General features: G+C 42.2%; 1 protein-coding gene across 1 annotated transcript; it reads left to right on the plus strand.

Annotated features, from left to right (window-relative positions):
- Positions 1-7,483: 7,483 nt before the first annotated feature.
- Positions 7,484-21,734, plus strand: LOC310796966 (cysteine-rich secretory protein LCCL domain-containing 1-like; the record flags this gene model as incomplete). The annotated part of the gene is made up of 15 exons (XM_083659227.1): positions 7,484-7,504; positions 8,677-9,011; positions 13,448-13,566; positions 13,716-13,848; positions 14,357-14,472; positions 14,964-15,064; positions 16,342-16,512; positions 16,622-16,682; positions 17,132-17,198; positions 17,758-17,888; positions 18,050-18,093; positions 18,201-18,273; positions 18,879-18,948; positions 19,315-19,448; positions 21,683-21,734. The coding sequence occupies exons 2-15, from the start codon at positions 8,739-8,741 to the stop codon at positions 21,732-21,734; spliced, it is 1,545 nt and encodes a 514-aa protein (XP_083515353.1). The 5' UTR covers positions 7,484-7,504; positions 8,677-8,738.
- Positions 21,735-24,342: the final 2,608 nt, after the last annotated feature.

A 24,342-nucleotide genomic window follows, 5' to 3' on the forward strand; every position in this document is an offset into this window, starting at 1 on the left:
TGTGTCAATCCTTGTTGGTTTGAATCTCTGCAGATTTTGTTCTCTTTCCTCCCAAACGTATCTACAGCAGCTTTAAAAGGGAAAATAATTGATCAGCTCTCCTCTGACAGTAATGATCTTATTCTGATGACAGCAAGGTGCAGTGAGCTGTGGCATCGTCATGGAAGGGAAGGCATTTGTTATCATGCTCTTATCAGGTTAGTGTAATTTGATGGTCACATTTTCAAAGCAATATTAACGTCAAACTTATTTCATAGAGTTATTGTAATCAAGAACATGAAGAAATAAATGGAATCTGATTTGGCCGTAGAAAACAAGCTGATGGAGAATGTGTGTGTGTGTGTGTGTGTGTGTGTGTGTTTGTTTGTGTGTGTGTGTGTGTGTGTGTGTGTGTGTGTGTGTGTGTCTGTGTGTGTGTGTGTGTGTGTGTGTGTGTGTGTGTGTGTGTGTGTGTGTGTGTGTGTGTGTGTGTGTGTGTGCGTGCGTGCGCGTGCGCGTGTGCGCGTGTGTGTGTGTGTGTGTGTGTGTGTGTGTGTGAGAGAGACAAATCAGGCCTTATCCATCCCTTGTGCTTGTATCTCTTGACCCATCTCATATTTAAGTCATAAATATCAATGAGTGAGTGTAGGCAGCATTCACACATCAATTCCATTCAATGCAGGAGTCATTGTACAATGTGCTTTCACTAAATGCTTTGATTCTCATCACAGGACTGTGCACCCTCCTGTCATGTTTCCCTCGTCAGTACCACCTTGTTGAAGAACTGAAGACCTGGACTGAAGCCCAGACCTACTGCAGGGAGAAGTTCATTGACCTGGCCACTGTAGACAACCAGGAAGATGTGGCCAAGCTGAATTACATCATTGACAGATATGATGATGGCCAAGTGTGGATAGGATTGTATGATGACATTAACAGTTGGAGGTGGTCTCTTGAAAAGGAGGGTTACTATGGTGAAAGAGAGGCCGAGTTCAGGACGCCCCTTATGACACCCAGAAACACCTACGTTAGGAACTGTGCTTTATTGTCACGATCATCTGGAGAATGGAGAGATGTTCGTTGCAATGTAACATATCCATTCACCTGCTACAACGGTGAGACAAAAAGTACAAAAATAATAACCATTATGATAAGCATATTAATAATCAGCAACATCATCAAAAACATTATTTTGATAAATAACAGTTGATACCATCTTCAGATGATAAGCATATAGCCAATAACAACATCTTCCCTGAGGATATACTGTAAAAGACTGTAAAGGTTGAATTTGCTTTGCACTGTGGGAGAGATCATCTTAAATCTTTAATAGTTACCTGGTTGAGGTTTGGAAAATATTTACGTGGGGAAATTTCAGGAAGCGTTGACTCTCCCTCCAGCCACACATTTTATTGTCTTCATATTTACAATAGAAACAAACAGACCAAACACTCTTGTTGACATAATTTCTAATAGGTAAACAGAACAACAGATATTTTAATTTGGCCCTTAATCTGCATAATCCCTTTCCTCTCTTTCAGCGTAGGCTACATAGTGTTCGCTACCTAGCCTATAGACACAGAGAGCACAGCCCTCGTCGCGTGTGAAGAGAGAGGGAGAACGGGTGAGACAGAAGCAAACTATTTTTTGCAGATCTCAAAATCAGGTAAACCACTGTGGGATTAGTGAGACTATTGCTAAAAGAGAAGATAGCCTACTGTAGTGATGCCTGGGCTGTCTCCGCTCAAACAGTACTTCACGGGGCGGCTGCTTGTCAATTGACGTGTCCTTAATATGCAAAGCGTGCAGCTCTAAAACAAACAGCGTGAGAAACTAGACGACTCGGCGGGCAGCAGAATGAACAAGTTTTTTTTGGACCGTCAGGTGGGCGTTCCCGGCAGCACGTAACGCCCCTTGAAAGCTATGAATAGGCCTCTGGGCCTACTACTTTGAGTGGATAGCCTGTAAACCAGCAAAGGCTTTCAAATGTATTGTGCAGAAATAACTTCATGGTCATTGAGACTGCAGTATCATGACTTCTGCTACAAAATATTTTCAGAGACCCAGGACGGATTCATCTTTGTCAAAGAAAGAAAGAACTGGACCGAGGCTCAGAGCTACTGCCGGGAGCACCACACAGATATGGCCAGTGTGAGGAACCAAACTGAGAACGAGGAGATACGACAGATGCAAGGGAAGGTAAACTATGCGTGGATCGGCCTGTTCAGGGACTCGTGGAAGTGGTCAGATGGGAGTGCCATGTTGTCATTCACCAACTGGAATGCTGAGAACAATCAACCAACCTCCAAAATTGCAGAATCTTGTGTGGCTTCAACGTCTGGTGAATGGGAGAATTTGCAATGTGGTCGCAAATTGTTCTTTGCCTGCTACAGTGGTGGTGAGTTCTGATCTACAATTAAATCATCTTGAAATTCAAACAATTCAATATTCACAAAAACTTTCTGTTTTCATTTCTTTTTTCTTTTTTTCTTTTTTTTAATGGATGGAAAGTTTATTTTATTAACATACCTATCCATAAAGTTCCTGTGACAAAGCAGGTGATCAGAGTGAGAGTGAAGCTGACTAAAACAGACTCCTCGGTGGACCTGGAAGACCAGAAGAAAGCCATCCTGCAGCAGGTAAAGATGTATGAGCATGATGCAGAAAGATTACGTTTATTATTATTATTAGTAGTAGTAGTAGTAGTAGTAGTAGTAGTGATTTGTTTTTATTCATTGTGTCATGCACTTAGCAGTGCCCAGCCCACATGGGCTTACAAGACACACAAGATACAGTATAACATAAGCCAACTATAAAAATACAACTAAATCACAGTACAATATACTCCTTAAACAACAAAACAGATCATTACTTTCTGAACAGAACATTCTGCCTTTACTCCCAGGCCTGGGAAATAAAGTTTGCTACAAAGACGGTCCCTTTCTTGAAACACAACTCAAGTTTTTCATAATCATCCATCTAAAAAAAATCTGAATAAATAGAGGACATTTTACTGAAAAGTATCGTATCATCATAAGCTGTACAATAGAATAGAAAATGGATCTCGTTCTCAATTTCACACAAATCACAAAGTAAACAGAGTATGTCTTCTTCAGGGGTAGCGTTAAACCTATCAGTCTCCAGTGCCAAGGGCAGAGTTCCAGATCGTAACTCTGCACAACTGTGTAGTAGTAGTAGTATTTTGTAGCTAAGGCAATTGTTAAGTGCTTCAGTGCAAACAGATAGTGAACATTGTATATCGCCAAGCACATAAGACAAAGCAAGAGCTTTAACTAGCTGGACACATCTAAAAACAACTGTAGTAATTAATCTGGTTGTATTTGCATCTGATGAAAGATAATAGCCAAATGCAGTGAAACATGAGAAACAAGCTAAGCAAAAGAAGAAAGGAAGTTAAGACAGGAAAACAAGGCATTTACCAATCCAACTAAACTGATCTCCGGCTTGAATGTCAGAGGAAAGGCGGCTGCTATAAAGTGGAAGCCACAAAACAACAAGACAATAATAATAAAGAATGTTTATGTTTGTCAGATGAATCAGAGACTGAAGGACCATGGCCTGAATGGAGACATCAAGCTGAGATGGGTGAAGCAGCCAGATGGAAAGATCTTCCACAAGGAAGAAGAGGAGGAGAAGGATGAGCTGTAACCTCATATGATGCTTTTCATTTTCCATTTTTGTACCACTTCACTTGAGGAGGTATTATCCATTATGTCGCAAAGAGAAAGTCACAAGAATTATAAACATAGGCTGCTAGTGTATCTGTACATCAAAACTATATTTTCCGCAGGGAACCCCTACAATTAGCTCTGTTTAAAGAAAACTTTAGTTTGACTTTCAGAACAGTTTGATTTTTTTTCTGTATCGGTACAGCACTGAAAGTTACAGGCATAAGATTTATCTTCAGCAAAGTTTTAGTAGTTTAAGTTTCAGAAAAGGTTTGATGGATTTTGTTTTGATCGTGGTGATAATATCATGAAACTATTTAATTAGTCAATTCTGATCATTATTGTCATTATTATTATTATTATTACTAATAATAATAATAATATTTAGTAATATACTATTAGTAATAGTATGCATTATTTACCTTACAGGTTTAGGGTTAGGGTTAGAAACATACTTTAAATTGAGGTTATTTACAAGCTGTGATATAATGTTATCAGGACCTTAATTACACTGTATCATACTATACTATACTATACTATACTATACTATACTATACTATACTGTCATACTATCATACTATTTTTTCTGTCACCGGATCGCCCCAGCGGTGCGTCCTCTCCGCTCTTTTATTTATTTTATACATTAATTTATGTCGAAGCCATCATGCGAAGCGCCATTTTATCAAGGTTGCGGATTACTCTGTCATCCTTAGTTATGATGACCCCGACCATGGCCCTGTAGTTGACGACTTCGTTGAGTGGTGCAAATCTTTCAGGAAGTCGCCTTCAATCATCTCCCCCATGATGATCAATGATCAGGCTGTAGAGGTTGTGCAGCACAGGAAGTCCCCCTCACTCATCTCCCCTATGATGATCAACGGTCAGGCTGTAGAGGTCGTGATGATCAACGGTCAGGCTGTAGAGACCGTACAGCAATATAAGTACCTCGGCACTATATAATCAATGACAAGTGGACCTTCGAGCCTCATGCGGATGCTGTGTGCAAGAAAGCCCATCAGCGCATGTTTTTCAACCTTAATCTCAGTTTTAATGTGGATAGCACGTTTATGAAAATGTTTTATTCTTGTTTTATCTAATCAGTCCTCACCTTTGCTTTCGTGAGCTGGTACTAACCCTCAAGAATAAAAACACTGCAGAGCATAGTCAAGGTTAAGGCTTAAGTGATCTTCCCAACCTACAAGGTTAGGTCCTTGAGGAAGGCCCAGTCTATCTTGCCTGACCCCCATCCATCCCCTGTCCTCAGAGTTTATGTTGCTCCTGTCTGGCCCAAGATACAGTATATGCCAAGATGCAGAACCAATAGATTTAAAATTCATTTGTTCCTGCTGCCATTTGCCTTTTAAACAACTGTATGTAACTTTCACCTTGTTCTGTTTCTGTTGTTTGATGATTTGTTTGATTGTTTATGTTGTTGTTACTGCTGGCTGTACCACAAATTGCTCCTCGTGGATAATAAAGATAACCTTGACCTTGACCTATTGACACTGATGGCAGTGAAGAACCTGTATCTTTGTCATGTTTTACACAATGAAGATTTCATAACGTGGGATGATGCTCTTGATGACTGTTGGCTCTTTGTACTTAGTATTCTTTGCTTGGATCCATGATCTCAATCACAGCTGAGCATGAATGACCAGATAGAAAATTGGACTTCACAAAAAAAGCTTTTTCCAGTAGGTGGCAGCAGATACCCGTAACGCCTCAAACATTGTTTTTAATTGTCCCTCACAAGCCAGAGCTATAACCTCTCTCATTTGTTCATGACTGGACTTTCTATTGGCAGTGCCCTCTTTCTACTCTATTTTGTCGTGATAAATGCTCATACAATTAGTGACTATTGTGTAGATTATATTACTTGGTGGATAAAATATCACAATATTTTTTTTCCCTGGGTCACTATACATAGGCCTATTGTCACATTTTTGTATTGTGATATGTTGAATTTCGATATACCGTATTGTCCCATCCCTGCCAGTCTGTGTCAAGTAGGCCTACAAATTGCTTATTATTATTATTATCTCATGTCGAGCTATGTGCATGGCTCAGAGCCTGTTCTTCAACACATTTTACCAAATTCCCTTCATTTTGTCCTCAGACTGCCCCACCAGCAGCTAGCTCTGGGGGGAAATGGGGACAACTTGAAAGGAAATACACTCAACTTTCTACCATGGCTGCAAAATCTGCACTGCCTGGTGGACAATCAGAGAAGAGCGAGGAAGCAGAGAGAGAGAGAGAGAGAGAGAGAGAGAGGGAGAGGGAGAGGGAGAGCGCGCACAAACACACACACACACACACGCACACACACACATCCTACCCACAAACTTTCACAAATGTTCTAGTGTATGTAAAGGCAGATGAATCAGTGCCTTGTGGTGGTGTCGCAGGGGAATACCGGCCACCCTGCTGGCTGCTGCTGCTATTCTCACACACAGCCATGAAAAGCTGCATGACGGGATCTCAGTCCAGTTCAACCTTCAAGGACAAGGAACACACCACCAGACACACAGGATGGGAAGTAGGATGCCTTGGTGCAAACCCAAGAAGTTCTGCTCATTTTTGCTCAACACTATACAGATGTCATTGCAAACTGTATCATCCCTATGAGTAGCGGAGATGAAATCTACCACAAGGTCAACAAACTCACCACAGACACATTACATACATACATACATACATACATACATACATACTGTACATAATAGCGACATATACGTACACATTATATACATACAGTACACACACACACACACACACACACACACACACACACACACACACACACACACACACACACACACACACACAGTGCATATACAGAGAGAGAGAGAGAGAGAGAGAGAGATAGAGAGAGAGAGAGAGAGAGAGAGAGAGAGAGAGAGAGAGAGACAGAGAGAGAGAGAGAAAAGGACTACACTATTATTCCTTATGTGGATAAGGTGATTTTTCAATAGTAGTTAAATAATTTTTCAACTTCAACATGGAGCTTTACATTTTTCATAAACTAATCATTATTGATACTTCTGCCTATGGGCTACGAACTAGCTTGGCGATGACTTCCTGTCGATTCTTTTTTTACTCAAAACCTGACAACAGGTAAACAGCAAAATGTGCATTTTCATAACACCAGTGGGCTGCTCTCATAACATCCACAAGTTTACCTTCACGTCACTTCGAGTGGGATCAGGTTCAGTCCTCAAATAGTTCAACTCTGATTTTCTTTCAGAGGTCCTGCCCGGTGTGTGTGTGTGTGTGTGTGTGTGTGTGTGTGTGTGTGTGTGTGTGTGTGTGTGTGTGTGTGTGTGTGTGTGTGTGTGTGTGTGTGTGTGTGTGTGTGTGTGTGTGTGTGTGTGTGCGTGTGCGTGTGCGTGTGTGCATGCGTGCGTGCGTGTGTGTACGTGCGTGCGTGCGTGCGTGCGTGCGTGCGTGCGTGCGACCGTGTGCCCGTGCGCGCTGGGGAGGGGTTGGGGGTCTGGGGGCGTGGTCCGCATGCTCTGTGCGTCGCTGAGCGCAAATTTGGCATATAAGCGCAAAAGGAGCAGCGCTCTCTCTCCCGTGAAGCAGCAGCACACTGAGGGACCTGACTGAGGAATTCAACAGGTACCTACAAAGTCTCTGAGCTCTCCGTCCTCCACCGTGGATATACAGTCTCAAAGAAAGCCGACTGTGCCCTCACTTTCCTCTGTGATGGAAGGAATTAACGGCTCTGTGGAGTGCATAGGCTAGTGTCATTCTGCTGTAATTGCAAACCGATTTTAGCAGCTGGAATATTGCGCCTCGGAGATATTTTGATCACTGTGACTGGTGTTGTTGCAAAGGTAAAGAAAACAATGCATCAGTGACTTGCACGTCTTATAACACTGTAATATTCTTCCTATAGGATTTATAGTATGTATGTGGTAGGCTACTTATGGTGACGTTATCATACTTTACTATTTTCGTATTATTATTTAAAACACAGGCTAGGCTAGGCAATCAAATCAATATAGTATTCTTATAATATCCTTATAAAGATATTATAAGAATACTATATTGGGACTATATATAGGGACTAGTTTTGCTGTACAAGTTATCATAGGATTACTATAGTTTCTAATGGATAATTGCATTCATCAAATTATTTGATTAAAAATGTCTTTGTCATGACTAAACTGTGGCAAGCTTCCCTGCAGTGCATGTTTGCATTCGGAGCACATGCTAACCCACGCATGCGCACGAAATATTGACATGTGCTCAACAAAAATACTTTCCAATGACATAACGTGTGAAAACTGGATTTACAGTGGTCCTACTGTGTGTAGAGAGGTAGTGAACTGCAGATGCACCCAGAATACTTACAAGGCTGTATTGATGTCATGTTTGAAGTCAAGTCCCCTATAATTACAGGATTATTAAAAAGACAGAGAATATAATGGACTGCCTGCATGGGTTCCAGTGCTGTAGTGAAGGCTTTCTACTGAATGTGGCATTTATTTTCCTCTCCCATGTATGAGAAATAATCAGGGGGACACACATTCATCTCAATGAGTCACAATAATCTTTAGATTGTATATTCTCCTTTGACAATCCAATCAGAATTTAGCATTATGGAAACTACAGGAGAAACAAGAATACAAACTCTGATATAACGCAAACTCTGCCTGGTTTTGCAGACGCACTTTGTGTTTTTATTTATGGAAATGCCTTCATACCCTTTATATTTTCCCCAGTTTGTTCTCTATTGAGCAGTAGGCTACATAGGTGTAGCATTGGTGTAGCATCACAGATTAAAGAGTGGTGCAAGCTCTCTTCTCTTCTTCATGAACATTGGAGCCACCAGTAAATGAAGAGTGTGAGTGCCCAACGCTGAAATTCAGTGCTATTCCCCTTCAAACTGAGGCTACTCTACAGTCAGTTCTTCCTCACATTTTAAATAGCGTGTGAAAGCCTTGCCCTCAGTGAAACTCTTGTTTAACCCCACTGTTGCGTTCTATCCCTTTCTATTTTGCAGCCTCAAAAAATACCCTCCATCCAAGAACCTACACTAATCCTTCAGAATCCAGTGTTTACCCCATGATGAAGCTCCGTCCTCCTCTTCCTCAGGGCTGGTTGAGAGTCGCCAGCCTGCTGCTGTGTTTGAGCCAGACGGTCCTCTCGCTGGTCCTCCCCAACACCACGCAGCTGGAGTCCATCTTGGACAAGTACAAGGACAGGGACGACGAGTGGTGGAGGGCCAGGCCGAGAGGGAGGAGGGCCATCAGCCAGGGAGACATGCACCTGATCCTGGATCTGCACAACAAGCTGCGCGGCCAGGTCTACCCGCCCGCCTCCAACATGGAGTACATGGTAAGTGATGAGGGTTTGTCAGTCTGCGATGATATCGCTCAAGACTGTCCCAAAGTCCATCTGTGCATACCTCTCTGTTATATGACTTCATGAGAAATACCAGTTCACTTCAGGAAACCTTAGTGCTGCCTCAAGTGCTGCGTGTGTGTGTGTGTGTGTGTGTGTGTGTGTGTGTGTGTGCACGCGCGTGCGTGCATGCGTGTGTGTGTGTGTGTGCGTGTGTGTCTGTGTGTGTGTGTGTTTTGTGCGCGCGCGTGCACACATGCATCAAGTAGCAACATGCAAAGGCAAGCCAATATTCAAGGAAGCTATTTTAAGGAAATAGCATTATTTTTTCCATACAGACAAAACTTTTCTCAAGATTTGTCATTAGCTACATATAATAGAATAGAATAGAATAGAATAGAATAGAATAGAATAGAATAGAATAGAATAGAATAGAATAGAACTGACACCCAGTTCTTCCGGGTTGTGGGCTCATAGTGACTAAAGCCAGATCAGGGAGGTTTGACTCTTGGCCCTGCAGCTCAGACTGATCAAAGTCACAGGTCTCCCTGCCAAGCAAGAAACACACTTTGCTGCTTCTACCACATGCTGCTATCCTGACCAGAGAAACACAGAGAGAGAGAGAGAGAGAGAGAGAGAGAGAGAGAGAGAGAGAGAGAGAGAGAGAGAGAGAGAGAGAGAGAGAGAGAGAGAGAGAAAAGCTGTAAGCCAAAGCCACCAGCTGGCTGTAGCTCCAGCTCCAGTGCTGTGTGCCTGCTTGCCCGCCCTTGCTAACCCTGGCCCGGTGCCAGTGTTTTCACCCCCGCAGTGTTGTCCTGCCCTCTGCCTCAACCATCCCTCCCTCCCTCCCTCCCTCTCCCTCTCTCCGTCTATCACTCCATTTCTCCTCTCGCTGACTTCGGCCTCACAAGCCTTCCCTCAGGCTCCTCTCTCTCCCTCCCTCCCTCCCTGCCCTTCTCTCTCCTCATCCATCGCAACTCACTCAAACCCCGGCCGAGGCCAATGTTATCTTTTATTTGATCCTACATGCGTTTCATTTTGGGTGCCGAGGTGGTGAATCTATTTCGGCCATGTCGAGCCTCGCTGTTTCAAGTGCGGGGTACAGCAGTGTAAATGTATGTTATATACACTAAACCAGTGTTTCCTTAGCGAGGGATACTATTACTGATGATAATGTGGTGGTGAGGCAGGGTAGTACCAGTATTTGGTTTTCAGAGGGCATGATTTGGAGGCCTAGGTGCTGCACCTCACCGTAGCTCTGACTCTTTCATTTGACAGTTTCACAATAGCCTTTCAGCAAAAGCCCCTGAAATACAAATGGAACCGCAGCATTTCGAGAGCATTTCGCTTCTTTAATGTGAGGTATTTCCTGTTGAAACAGGATGTTGGGGGCAGGGAGGGTTCGTTCAGAAGTGGGATATCAGTTAGGAAGAGAAATTGAATGGGAGGTGGGAGAGGAGGGATTGTTCACAAATCTGAGATGTTTTTATTGGTTGGAAGTACATGATGAAGTCACAGAATATTTTCTGTTCCCCAGAATGTAAATTGGTAATCCAATTTGATATAAAAAAAAATGCAAGAAAAAAGTAGAGTGACTATAATGTTTATATATAGCTAACAGTTTGAATGAGCTAAAAGTTTGACTTGATTTTGCTGACAACTTTGGTGATAAACGGTCATTGATTTGAGTCAATGTAGGCCTTTGTCCAATATACTGTAATAATAGAGACATGTGGCTTCTTATATTTCTTCTACCTTCATATGTTTATCCCAAACAAGTTGATATTGTACATCTGTAAACCTAAAACACATCAGTACCTGTGCAGCAGCTTTGTCACCTCATAGGTGTTTGGAACAGCAAATGGAGCTTTCATGGACTGGCTATAGGTTGAATCATTTTTGCGTGGCATCAGTCGGCAATAGAGAGTAGCAAAACAGACATTTATTCATAAGAAAAATCCACAAATGATTACTTGACAAACAGGTGATTGGCTAGTGATGACAATTCTGAGAGGAGCCAGATTTCACGTTTCCTTCCTCCACACCTTCTTCTGCAGAGGTCTATCATGCAGCAGTGGATAGGCCGATCTCCCTAAAGTCTACTGCTCTGGAAGCTCTCCTCTTTAGATGACCTCAGTAACAGAGGTGGTCCTGGCAGATGGTTTGGAGCTGTATGAGCTGTATTTTGGGAGCTTAATGCTCGATGGAATGCAGAAGGAGATTTGGAGCTGACCTCTCTCCCAAGGCGGCCGGGCAGTCCATCTTCCTCTTTGCGGGATAACTGACCATGAAGAATAACAAGAGCATGGAGAAAATAATGAGCTGGCTAAGATCATTAGTATCCACACACCAGTTTGTTAGCAGTCACAAGCTTCACGCTGAACTTGAATTCCACCATAACGTGTCGAGTGGTTGAGATGAGCTGTATTGCCTCATTAAGCAGGGAGGGGAACTGTAAATGTAGAAATAAAGAAAGACTGTTTGTTCTAAAGGGAGATATAAACCATTTGAAAAAGTCCAACAGGTTCTCATCCCAGAGAGTCACATTTTGACGCTTTGGGTCACGACCCCTCGGCGCATGGTACTGACGCAAAAGGTCCCCTCTCTCGTCATATTTGGAGGCGTAGTGCAGCAGAACTCCCACGACGTCTGAAAGCGGCGCCCCACCGGTCACGTCCGTTAATTTGAAAATGTCGGCAACTTGCCACATTGGTTAACTTTAGGCAACTAAAACAACTTGGTTAAGGTCAGGGTTAAAAAAAAACTGGCCAATCCCACCTCCCACTCATTGATTTACAGTCAAAACCTTTCTATTTGAGATATATTGAATGATGATCTTGGTACCCCCCCCCCCCCCCACCACCCCCAATAGGATTGATAGGATATTAGAAATGGGCAATTCAAACACATATCTGTTGGTGTACTTGGTCATCTCAGTCTGTGTCTCCTCAACCGGTTGCGTACACTAACTTTAACAGCTGAGCATGAACAAATACAATATCGCTGAGCGAGCACAAAGTAGCACGGAGCAGAAAATCACTTGTGTGTGCTGATATCTTACCCACTACTGGACTGTGGCCAAAGCACTACAGAGTGGAAATATCACCCCTGCAAGTGTGCGAATCGGGGCCTGAACACGGACCGGGGGCCACAGTGAATGGGCCACAGTGTGCACAGTATGCTGCCCATATGCCAAACATGTGGAACACATTATGGTGGTCAATCAGAGCAGTTACAACCCCCACTCATAAGCATTATCCTATTAGTTTTGATGTGTGATAGCCTTAATGCGACCAAACAGTAAAGCCAACAGCAGCGCACACTGTTCCTATTCTCCGCCCCCCAGCGATGTCGACAGTAACTTAAAGGGACAGCTCACCCTAAAATCCAAAATACATATTTTTCCTCTCACCTGTAGTGCTATGTATCCATCTATATCGTTTTGTGTTAGGTGAGAGGGAAGATATGTATTTTGGATTTTACGCTGAGCTGTCCCTTTAACATTTGAATTCCTCAGGCCCTCTACCCATGCAGGTCCCCTTTGTCCAAAACTAGAGGTGTGTGAATACTTTCCAGCTCTTTTCACTTCAATTGGGTTTAATTCTGCAACGTGTTTGACGCACAGAGAGCGAGTGGCTTTACTGTAAAGATGGCATCAATTGGCCCCTAACAATGACTCTCTGTTTGCTATGCTTTCTATTTCTTTATTTTCTCTTAGCTTGTTTTATGAGACCAAAACTTACTGGAAACAAGCTATGAAATAACCACAGAGAATAGTAGCACCAAGCTGCAAGTTGATGTGCTGGCGATCTCTCTCTCTCTCTCTCTCTCTCTCTCTCTCTCTCTCTCTCTCTCTCTCTCTCTCGCTCTCTCTCTCTCTCTCTCGCTCTCTCTCTCCTCTCTCTCTCATACGTGTGTATTAGTGTGTGTGTGTGTGTGTGTGTGTGTGTGTGTGTGTGTGCCTTTGATAGGTGTAGCCTAGTTTTGACTATCCTGTGTTAGAGTTGTGGGCGGCATCATGTGCTTCAGCTGCTAACAGTATAGAGCAGCTTCAACATGAAAGGGGTATGTTTCTTATAAAGGTTGTCTCAAGTACGTGAACTTCTTATTTCAGAATGTTTAGCAGTATTTTGGTAACTAAAACTCCAATCTGCCACTAAGATCAACCGAGTCTATGGCCCAAAGCAGTGTTCTGCTGTATTTTTGTCTGTTAATAGCATTCAATGTAGGTCTTAAATATATAATGTGTGTGTGTGTGTGTGTGTGTGTGTGTGTGTGTGTGTGTGTGTGTGTGTGTGTGTGTGTGTGTGTGTGTGTGTGTGTGTGTGTGTGTGTGTGTGTGTGTGTGTGTGTCTGTGTGTGTGTGTGCGTGCGTGCGTGCGTGCGTGCGTGCGTGCGTGCGTGCGTGCGTGCGTGCGTTCCTTCTCCAGATGTGGGATTATGAGTTGGAGAGGAGTGCGGAGCACTGGGCATATAGCTGTCGTTGGGAACATGGGCCGAGCCACATGTTGACACAAATAGGACAAAACCTTGGTGCTCACTGGGGCAGGTCTGTATGAACAGGTTACAGTAACTGACTAGGTCAGTTGCTTTTTCATCCAATAATAATAATATAAGTATTGTCTATCATTTTACCGACCTATAGCAATAGGCAATCATTTGCACACAAAAAAGCATAATACATTTCCATTGCATTAGGGACCGCCCCCCTACATTCCATGTCCAGGCCTGGTATGATGAGGTGAGGGACTTCAGCTACCCGTATCCCCAGGAGTGCAACCCCCACTGCCCCTTCAGATGCTCAGGGCCGGTCTGCACCCACTACACTCAGGTAAGGGCATGGGGTTGCTCTTCTCTTAGTCTGTTCAGCCATGGTGGCTATTAGCTCATGCTAACTTCCCAGTCGTCATCATCATCATCATCATCATCATGATCAGTTGACTGTGGAGCAACGTCCCAGTTAAATTTTGGTTTATCCCAAACAAACCACAAACATAAAAGCACGACCTCCTATGGAAATTAATTAATTAATTCATTCATTCATTCATTCATTCATTCATTCATTCATTAATTAATTAATTCATTCATTCATTCATTCATTGTATGTTCCTGAGGACAGGGTCACATGCACTCTTCAGATCCTAGTGTGATTTTTCCACTTTTAACTTAAATGCTGCCATTGAGAATAGAATATAAGTACATAGTACAAGTACATTAATCAAGGCATGGCTTAATCTGTACCTGAGATAGTCTGACACTTGAGAAATTCAGCCACAAGCTGTGAGAAATGTGAGCCACTGACTGATTTCCTTTGTCTGTACTTGCATTAAAACTTTTAGTTGGTGTGGGCGACTAGCAACCGTATTGGCTGTGCCATCAACGTGTGTTACAACATGAACGTATGGGGGATGATCTGGGCTAAAGCCGTCTATCTGGTCTGCAACTACTCTCCACCGTAAGATTTGGATTTCCTGTTAGTAGATAAGATGTGATACAACTCCTTCAATATCATAAAGATCATCTGGAAACATTCTAAAATTGGCTCAATTAAAACATCCACCAATTGTCAATTAAATCATTCACTAACCAGAAATTACAACATTTACCAATTATCAATTAAAACATGCACATTTGGGTTCTTTATTGTTTGCAAAGACTCAAGCTCCAGGGTGTACTGTAATTATCATAGCCAAATACAGAAATGTAGCCTATCTGTGGCATTGGTGCAGAGAGCCATAATCAACATACAGTACATAGTATACTATAGTAACACAAATATGAACATACAGTGCAAGGGAAGTACAAGACTACTGTAAACTACTGTATTTCATTCATGGAGTACTTATCACACCTCCATCTCTTGCTTATTGAAACATTCAAATGAGAATTTTGTGACACTTTTTTTTTATTACTGTCATAAATCTGTTATGGTTGGTGTATTTTCAGGGGGAACTGGTGGGGTCATGCCCCATACAAACATGGAAGTCCTTGCTCTGCATGTCCAGCCAGCTACGCCGGAGGCTGCAGGGACAACCTCTGCTACAAAGGTGGGTTTGGGAGGGTATTGTAGTTTGCATTTATTGTTCTTGCGTTATTGTACAGTATACCTTCACTATACTGTCTGTAATACCAATAGATTTACTGCTGGAGAATGGGTGGGCCTCTCTTGGCTGGCTTCTGCTCTGGACAGGACGATGAGAGATTGGTTGTTAAATACCTAATTTTAGTCCATTTGACATGACTTTGCCCTGATTTGGCTCCTCTCGTGTTAAAGGTGCTGTCCAAATGTGTTGTCCAACCACAGTAGTAGCGAGCACACTCACCAAACGTTAAAAACTCAGGTGCAAGGCACAAAATAATGACTTATAGGAGAGAACAGCCAGCACACTTGAATGTCCTTTCAAAGGTTTAATCCATCATCTGGGCATAGTCAGCTACAACGGACGTTTACCAACCTCAATTGCAGCACCAAAACCCAATCAGCCTATCTGCTGTAGTTGTGGCCTACCAACCTCAATTGCAGCACCAAAACCCAATTGTATTAGGTGCAAGTCGTACTCCAGGGGTCCTTGACATAGAGCTACACATATCTTCCTTTGTCCACTGATGTAGCATCTTATTAAGGTAACATTTTTGTAATTGTGTTTTCTGCAAATGTATTTCTACAAATGTACTCCCCTAATGGTGATGATTTGGTGTGGGGTAAAATACTTTATTGCTTAATTGATTGCATTTCCGGTATTATTGTATATAGCCGTCATTTCCGTCTGATTCAGCACAACGCTGAAGAAGAAGGCCAGTTTGGCTGAAACGTCCGTTGTCGCTGACTATGCCCAGATGATGGATTAAACCTTTGAAAGGACATTCAAGTGTGCTGGCTGTTCTCTCCTAAATGTGCTATGTGTACCATTTTCAAATCATTGCCACCTTGTTTTGAGACATTATTACAATTATTATTGGCAAACAAGGCTATCATTGAGGAAATTGGTAGCCTCTACTGGCCTCTACATTGCATTTTACATTGTGTGCCACCGGGTGGGAGTTGGCAGGAAATCATGACTTTATAGCACAAAGGGAAAATTGCTTTATGGTGCAAAACAGGAAGAGGGCGCTATTCTTCCAGCGCGGTAAAGCTTTGTTTCTCACAATGGCAGATGGTGGCAAAATCAAACAAATCTGATTGGCTTCAAACATGTTTATTCTCTGTGTTGCCCTCATTGTCAAGTGAATGGTTAGGATATGCCCTATAATGTAAATATGAATGTATTCATGTAGGGTAGTGTTAAGTGACCAGGTTCTGAGATTCATGGGTTCATGTTTTCAGATGGGGGTGTTGAGAGGCGTCCAGCTCCTGAGACTGAGGAGACCAACTACATTGAACCAGAACCGGACCCAGTGAGGGAGAGGGATCCTCCCCAACCCAGAGCCCAGTCCCCCAACCCCTCACCCAATGACAACCTGGAGAGGAACCAAGTTGTCAGCACAGAGCAGATGTGTACGGATTTTGCTCCCACAATGATGCATTTCTGCAAATAGGACAGTGTTATGAACATGTGAATTCTTGCTTTGATTTTTGATAACAATATGCTTATTTGTGATTTTAGGCCAACAGATGGAGTGTGACACAAAGCTGAGAGATCAGTGCAAGGGGACCACCTGTAACAGGTACACACTAACAAAAATGATACTGTAGCAGACCGGGGTCACTTATTATTTCCAAATAATTCTTTGTGCTGTATTTGATATAAGACCATTCAGATATACTGTCAGATAATTTGTCAAATACAGAAAAACATACCAAAATAACTTTCAAAATACTTCATTTTCTTAACTTTGTCGCAATTATATTGATACTATTTCACCCAGGTCTGTATTATAGTTCCTCGCTGATCTTCTAGTCCTGTGATTACTGTGGATGGCATTTTATTGACTGCAGGAAAGAATTGCAGTGTTGCATTATACATTATTGTTTTCTTATGGTTCTTGTTTTTGTTCTCTTCAATTTTACTGAATGGAGTTAACTTGTATTAGTAACAGTTTTACTATGTGCTTGTGGTAAAGGTAAAGCACCAATGCCAATGTGTTGTTTACTTAACTATTGCCTCTCCCCATAGGTATGAGTGTCCACCTGGCTGCCTTGACAAGCCTGGAAGAGTAGTTGGGACTACATATTATGACATGGTAAATTATTATTTGGGACAATAATAGTTTTTTTTCCCATTCTCCTGTCTTTTTATTGTGTAATAACAGCCCATATTTAGTGTAGAAGAAATCTACAGTAGGATTCAGACACTTTTTTTTTCCAGCAAGCGAGAATATAAGAAATACAGTATCTTACCATGGGACCAAGTCCTAGTAAAACCTATTGCTACTCTTGTCCCATAGGGACAATGGATCTTGCTTTTTTTTTTAACCTGTGTGCAGTAAAAGTTATTATTAAGCTCCGCCTTATGCATCACATTCATATGCTTGGCAAAATGGGAGCTGCCCAGTAGCCTACAGTACAACTCCAGTTTTCTGCTGTTGGCCACTGAGCAACTCTGCTGTAGCAATGTGGTTTAAATGCCTTGTTCAAGGACACTTTGGTAGCAGTTGTTGGAGGAGGAGAGAGTAATCATTCATTCACTTTCCCAAATCCAGGTTTTCCACACCAGAAGGGGAATTTCCCTTTTGGTCACAACTTACTGCTGTTATTCTGGAGTATATTGTAAAATAGCCTCGTCTTTGTCTCTGACTCCAGCAATCCAGTGTGTGTGGAGCTGGGTTACATGCTGGCATTATTGACAACGATGGAGGATGGCTGGATGTGAGCCGACTAGGCCGAAAACAACAATTCACCAAGTCATACAAGAATGGCATTCAGTCAATTGGGTATGTGTCATCAGTCTCTCTCGTTATTTATTTGTTCAAAAATAGTTTGATTTTTAAGTTTAATTCAGTCCGGAGAGATACAGTAGTTTCACCCTTATGGGGGGCTAACATTATGGTAACACAGCAAAATACCATAACTTCTGTTTTGTTTAAATTCACAGGAAAAACAGGAGTGCGAATGCCTTCAAAGTAGCTACGGTGCCCGGTAAGAAACCACTTTTGACAATGAAGTTACAATTGTTAGTGAAGATCTACTTTCAACAAGACTGTACTCTTTTTTCATACCATATTTTGGATGTATTTGTCTCCCAGTTAAGGCAGTAAGATGTGAGACCACTGTGGCAGATTTCTGCCCCTTCAAGAAACCCGTACGACACTGTCCCAGGTAACAGGCTGCTTATTAAACCTCAGTGGGTGGCGCCAACCAAGTAGTAATGCTGCATTCATGTGGTGTCAGGCCGGGTAATCGAAAAAATTAGATCCCCACTGGGAAAGTAACTTCACGTGAATAGACACTCAAGTCGGAACAACTCGGAGACTCTGTGAAAATGTTGGTACACGACACGAAAATGGCGGATGAAAGTAGATGCTTTGTCAAGACTAAGAAACTTTTTATTTTGCTCACATTGGTTTCCACATTCCCATCATTCCGACACTACAAGCACATGAATACACCGACGTCGGAAGAACAACTTGCCAAAAATCGGACCATCCGACAGATCAGAGGAGCAAATGAATGCAGCATGAACAACAGTAGACAAGTAAAATAAAAAATAAAAAAAGCAGAAGAGGAAGCTAATAATATGACACCTAGAACTCCTGCTACTTACATTAGCTACTAACTGAAAAAACGTAATCTAGTTATCTTAAAAAAGATAATTTGCATGGTCATAAACTAGTGAAAAAGAAGTCCATTGATATTTTGGATTGATATTTGGACCAGATCGTTCTTTCTTTGCCTAAATGTCGCCTAAATGATTTATTTTTTAGGTTGTATTGTCCCAGGAACTGTCTGCATGATACTCAAGCCCGAGTCATTGGAGCAAAATATTACTCAGACGTAAGTCCTTGCATTTTGTTTCATTATCATAATGAATCCACCAGTACAATCGTAAATCAAGACTGTGCAATATTGGGGTTAAGAAGAGCAATATTGCACTTTGGGCTTCACCCTGCTATTGAACCATCACACCAAAACGCACATCACAAGTCACTGTCAGATTAACATCATCTTATCAGTTCCTCAGTTAGGTACCACAAGTGGAGGCACTGTGTTGACTTTGACTGTGGTGGCTTTGACATAATATGATATATAATCTTGGCAGCATGCATCAATCAACTACTCCATTTAATCTTTAGAGAGCAGAGCAGATTAGATGTGCTTTATAAATACGGTTTGATCGAAGGCTTTCTGTGTGTTGTTCAGAAATCCAGTATCTGTCGAGCAGCCATACATGCTGGAGTGATCCAGGATGCAGCAGGAGGCTACCTTGATGTCATGCCAGTGGACAAGAGGAAGCAGTACAGTGGCAGTTATCAGAATAGCATCACTTCAGAGAGGTATGGCAAAAGAAGAAGACATAATGAGGGTTGTCTGTTCAAATGGGAGAGCTTGCCAGAAATACAAGGATATAGTTGTGTGATCACTAGAGCACCGTAGGAATGAGGCGGGAAGTAGCACTTGGGTTCGTCAAGGGAAAAGTCTATGGGGTTTGTTTTAGAATGGAGATTTCACTTAAATGCATCAAATAAGGTCTGTGGTTAACAAAAGTTTATGGGCGTAGTAATTTGTGTTCAGCAAGATAATCTTCACACACGTGAGCCACTTTTATGACTTTTGAAACATTTACTGAATGAAAATCGTCTAAAAAAACGCATTTACCTTTCAAAAGTCATAAACTTTTGTTAACCACAGACCTTATTTGACGCATTTAAGTGAAATCTCCATTCTAAAACCCCATAGGCTTTTCTCTTGACGAACCAACATGATGCCGATTTCTGGTTAAGCCTACAGAAATATGTCATCCCTGCGGTACTCTATGTGATTGGCAAATTACTTACAATGTAAAACTTACAATGGAAGAAAAAACAGTTGCAAAGTTCTAAAAATTGTTGTAAGTTACATTAGTAAAGCAGTTAGATTTGGGTTGGGGGCTTATTTAGTCTTTAACCCATTGATACCTGATGCAGCATTTGCGTGTATATCCCTCATTTGTGTGTGTATCCCTTTAAGACCGGTCTTAAAGGGATACACACACAAATGCTGCATCAGGTATCAATGGGTTAATCTTTAACCCATTGATACCTGATGCAGCATTTGTGATCCTCACTATTTCTTCGATGAGAGCCGCACTGGCAGGACAAAGTCAATAGGAGAGCCACTTTTACCGCAAAACACCAAAAGCCACCCCAACCAAGCACATTTGCCTACCATTTTTTTGTGTTTTATTGTTTTACACACACACACACACACACACACACACACACACACACACACACACACACACACACACACACACACACACACACACACACACACACACACACACACACACACACACACACACATATATACCAGTTTCCCCTAGAAAATCTTTCAGGCCTGGAGGGATTTCGAAACGTACCCCGACCGCAACGGTGGGGGCCGTCGGTGGGGGCCGTCGGTGGGGGCCGTCGGTGGGGGCCGTCGCTGGCGACGCTAAAGTTTTAGCTAACCTGTTCACATCTATGTTCGCAATGGCATCCCAAGTATCATCATACTATTATGGGATGCGATGCGAACAGTTGTATTATGGGATGTGCGTTTCCCAGGCAACGACACACGTTGACACGTTTTGGAACAGCGCTGCACGCTGGCACAAATCCTAAAAGCAAAATGCTTATTGTTTTGAATGATTTGGCACCTTCTATTACTGTCAACACCAGTATTGTTGTATTGTAATAATATGCCATAAAGGTTTATTGAAATTTTGGGGAAAGGATTTTTTTTTTTTTTTTTTGCAATTTCTTAGAGCCGCCAACTAAAGCTTCGAGAGCCGCCAGCATCTCGCGAGCCACGCAATGAGGAACTAGGGGTTAAAGGGATAGTTTGGATTCTTTGACGTGGGGTTGTATGAGGTACTTTACGACAGTTAGTGTACTACATGCAGTAGAATGCAGCCGGCGTGGCCCCTCCCCCCAAAAATGTAAAAAAGGAAAAGGAAAAAAAAGCTTCCATACTGCTCAACGGGGGTAATCCAAGTCTCCACAAGCCCTAAGATGCCAAGTTGACTTGAAAAGATGTAATTTACACCCTGTTTTTAGCTGGAATCTTCAGTATCCGCTGGCCACCTTCTTGCAGCACCTGGCTAGAGTGAAGATTTCAGCTAAAAACTGTAAATGACATCTTTTCAAGTCAACTTGGCATTAGGGCTTGTGGAGACTTGGATTACGCCAGGTGAGCAGCATGGAAGTTTCTTTATTTATTTATTTTCATTTTTGCTGGTGATCCTGTTCACAGCAGCAGACAGCTCTACTTGCCCGACACAGCCGGTCTCCACTTCTCCAAACTGGGACCGCGTCAGCTGCATTCTACTGCATGTAGTATACTGACTGTCGGCAAATACCTCATACAACCCCACATAAAAAAAAGGATCCGAACTATCCCTTTAACCACAAAGTTTGGTGTGCAGCCTGGTTTCAAAAGCTATGGGTGAGGAAGACCCAAGATTGGTCATTTGTCAGCACTCTGAAATGCACACATGACCACATACACATCTTTATATGTTCTCCCTTTTCCCTTCTCCTGTTCCCAGCCTGGTGAACCCCACAGGTGGAAAAGCCTTCAGAGTGTTTGCAGTCATCTGAAAAACCACTCTCTCAGAGGACAGAGTGCCTGTCAAACATGGCCACTTCACATCCAGCAAACCCACTCATTATCATCTCACAACCTGCAATTACATTCATACCTAAACCGTTCCGCCTCTCATCCCGCCTCTGACACTAAAACTGTAACATGACTTTATTCAAGGCTTGGTTACGAGTGAACAAGCATCGCATAATATATATATATATATATATATATATATATATATATAAACCTAGAACAAAAGTAGGCTATGCCATTATGGAATTCTGTACTTTTGATGCACAACAGCAACCCAGAACAAATTCATTTTGAGCACTTTTTCGACCCCTTTACCCTCAATTAAAGTTGAACATACCATACTGCTACACACATCACACATCTTTCACATGACTTCATGAAAACACAGGGCTTTTTTATGAGTTGATACACGTACGAATTTTGACCACATTTACTGTAGAACCACTTAGGCTCATCATCTTTTTCATTTTTTCTCTATTGACTCTAAAATCATCAACGCACACTACATCTCACAATAGGTCATTTTCGGGGCAATGTAGATAGATAAAGCTCCAAGAAACAGGCAACAAAGAGACATTTTCCAACAGAATGCTCCTACTGTAACTAGACAATGCTACAACTCTTTAGCCGCTGTTGTCCATCACAGTTGCCTAAACAGTTACCTACTGTAGTGTATCTACTGCCTTTAGCCATAATGGTATATATGGTAATATTGTATCCAAGAACAATGCTCACAGTCTGAATACATATTGTATATTTTTGTACATGTTATTGTAAATAATAGTGAAGTCTATCCTAATGCTGCATTGCTTCTGTTGCCCTGTTCCTTTGTATTCCTAATCCATTGTCAGTCGCATACTGTAACATTAAAGTGTAATGAATGGTAAGATGTCAAAACAGCTTTCGCATCCACGGCATATAATTCTATCATGGTTACAGTGTATTCATATGTATGTAAATATTGTGTATGTAACATAATGTTGTTTTATTTCATGCTACATTTCCCAGCTTTTGTCCATAGATTTTTACAGATTGACCCTGGCTGGCCAGGTTTGTGCATGGCAGAATTACAATTAAAACACGTGGAGTTAAAATCCTAATATGTCTTCTTCTTCTTCTTCTTCTTCTTCTTCTTCTTCTTTTAATTAATGTAACTGCTGTCTCGTTGATCAATGTGATGTTGATTATCATTATTGATGCTATGGATATAATCAGAATCAGGGTCCTACATTGGAGTCTATTTAACACCATCTCTGGTGTTTATCCTCAATGGTGGCATTCCCAGTTCTTGGAGCAAGTTGTTTAACCTGATATTCAGACTGAATTGTCAACTCATACACTCAGACCAGCCAACTCAAATCTGTGGAGTGGGCAGGTTAGAAGGTCTGGACCAAGGCAAGCAAGTTGTATTAAATCCTAGTAACACCGGGGGGGGGGGGGTGCTCAAATCCTTGGTTTACATTGTATTACATTACAGTTGTTTTCAGTTTTTGCACACATATGGTCGAGTGGCCTCGCTATTTTAATATCAGTCCCCATAGCCTCAGGAATTTGGGCTTTCACATTTCAACAACATCTCAAATTCGGCCGCGAATCAAACTTTCAAATGAAAATTCTTTCTAGAAAGCGGGGGGTGTTTCCAGGAACTGAGGGCAGTGGAGAGGAAGAGAAAGCTTGTTTCAGGTCCAGGGAGGACGACTGGTGTTAAAGCACTCAGACCTGCTTGTCACTGGCTCCATGTTGTTTCAAGTTGGGTTAATGGGAAAAAAACACATCATCAATTCAGTCAAAACACTTGATATTGTTACAGTAGGCTGTCAAAAAATATGCATAACACCCTGTCAATCCAACTTTGATGAGTAAATGTTGCAATTTGAATTCATGAATCACTGAAATCAGCAAAGTAATAATTAGGGTGCTAGGGACAAATGTATTTCTTGAAAGGGTTACCCTACACCCTAGGTGTGTCCATCCGAGCAAAGGGGGCCAAGTAGCCCCCCCCCAACACACACACACACACACACACACACACACACATTGGCCCCCCCATGCCCCTGGCCCGCATGCGTTGAGGGCGTTGTGGCTGTGTGATCCCATTGCAAGCTGGTCTCTCTCTACTAATGGTAAGGTGGATTATAAGTTTGACAAAGTTTGAGGATCATAGATGAAGAAGTATGCATCTGAATAGATTGAAATTATTTGCAACAGATTTTGTGTTTTTATCTTTCAACTCATACAACTCATAATCAACACTTTGACTTTTTGTAAATTCCAGCAGTTTCTATAGTCTGTCTTGTTTCAACAGTGAGGAAAGCTCAGTGTGGGTCCACAGAGGGAGCTGATGTTGAGGTACTCAGGCCCACTGGCCGTGCCAGCGGCCGCGCAGACAAAGACCAACTTGTGTTTTGTCGATCTCAATCTCACAACTTCCCAGGATGCATTTCCCCCCCTTCCTCTGCACTGGCACAGATGTGGTCACGCTCCGGCTGAAAGCTCCCCGTCAGTCAGTCAGCCCTCACATACATGACACGCACGCACACACGCACGCACGCAGGCGCACGCACGCACACACACACACACACACACACA

This window comes from Poromitra crassiceps (genome assembly GCF_964638095.1).
Source record: "Poromitra crassiceps genome assembly, chromosome: 23".
Taxonomy (NCBI): Eukaryota; Metazoa; Chordata; class Actinopteri; order Beryciformes; family Melamphaidae; genus Poromitra; species Poromitra crassiceps.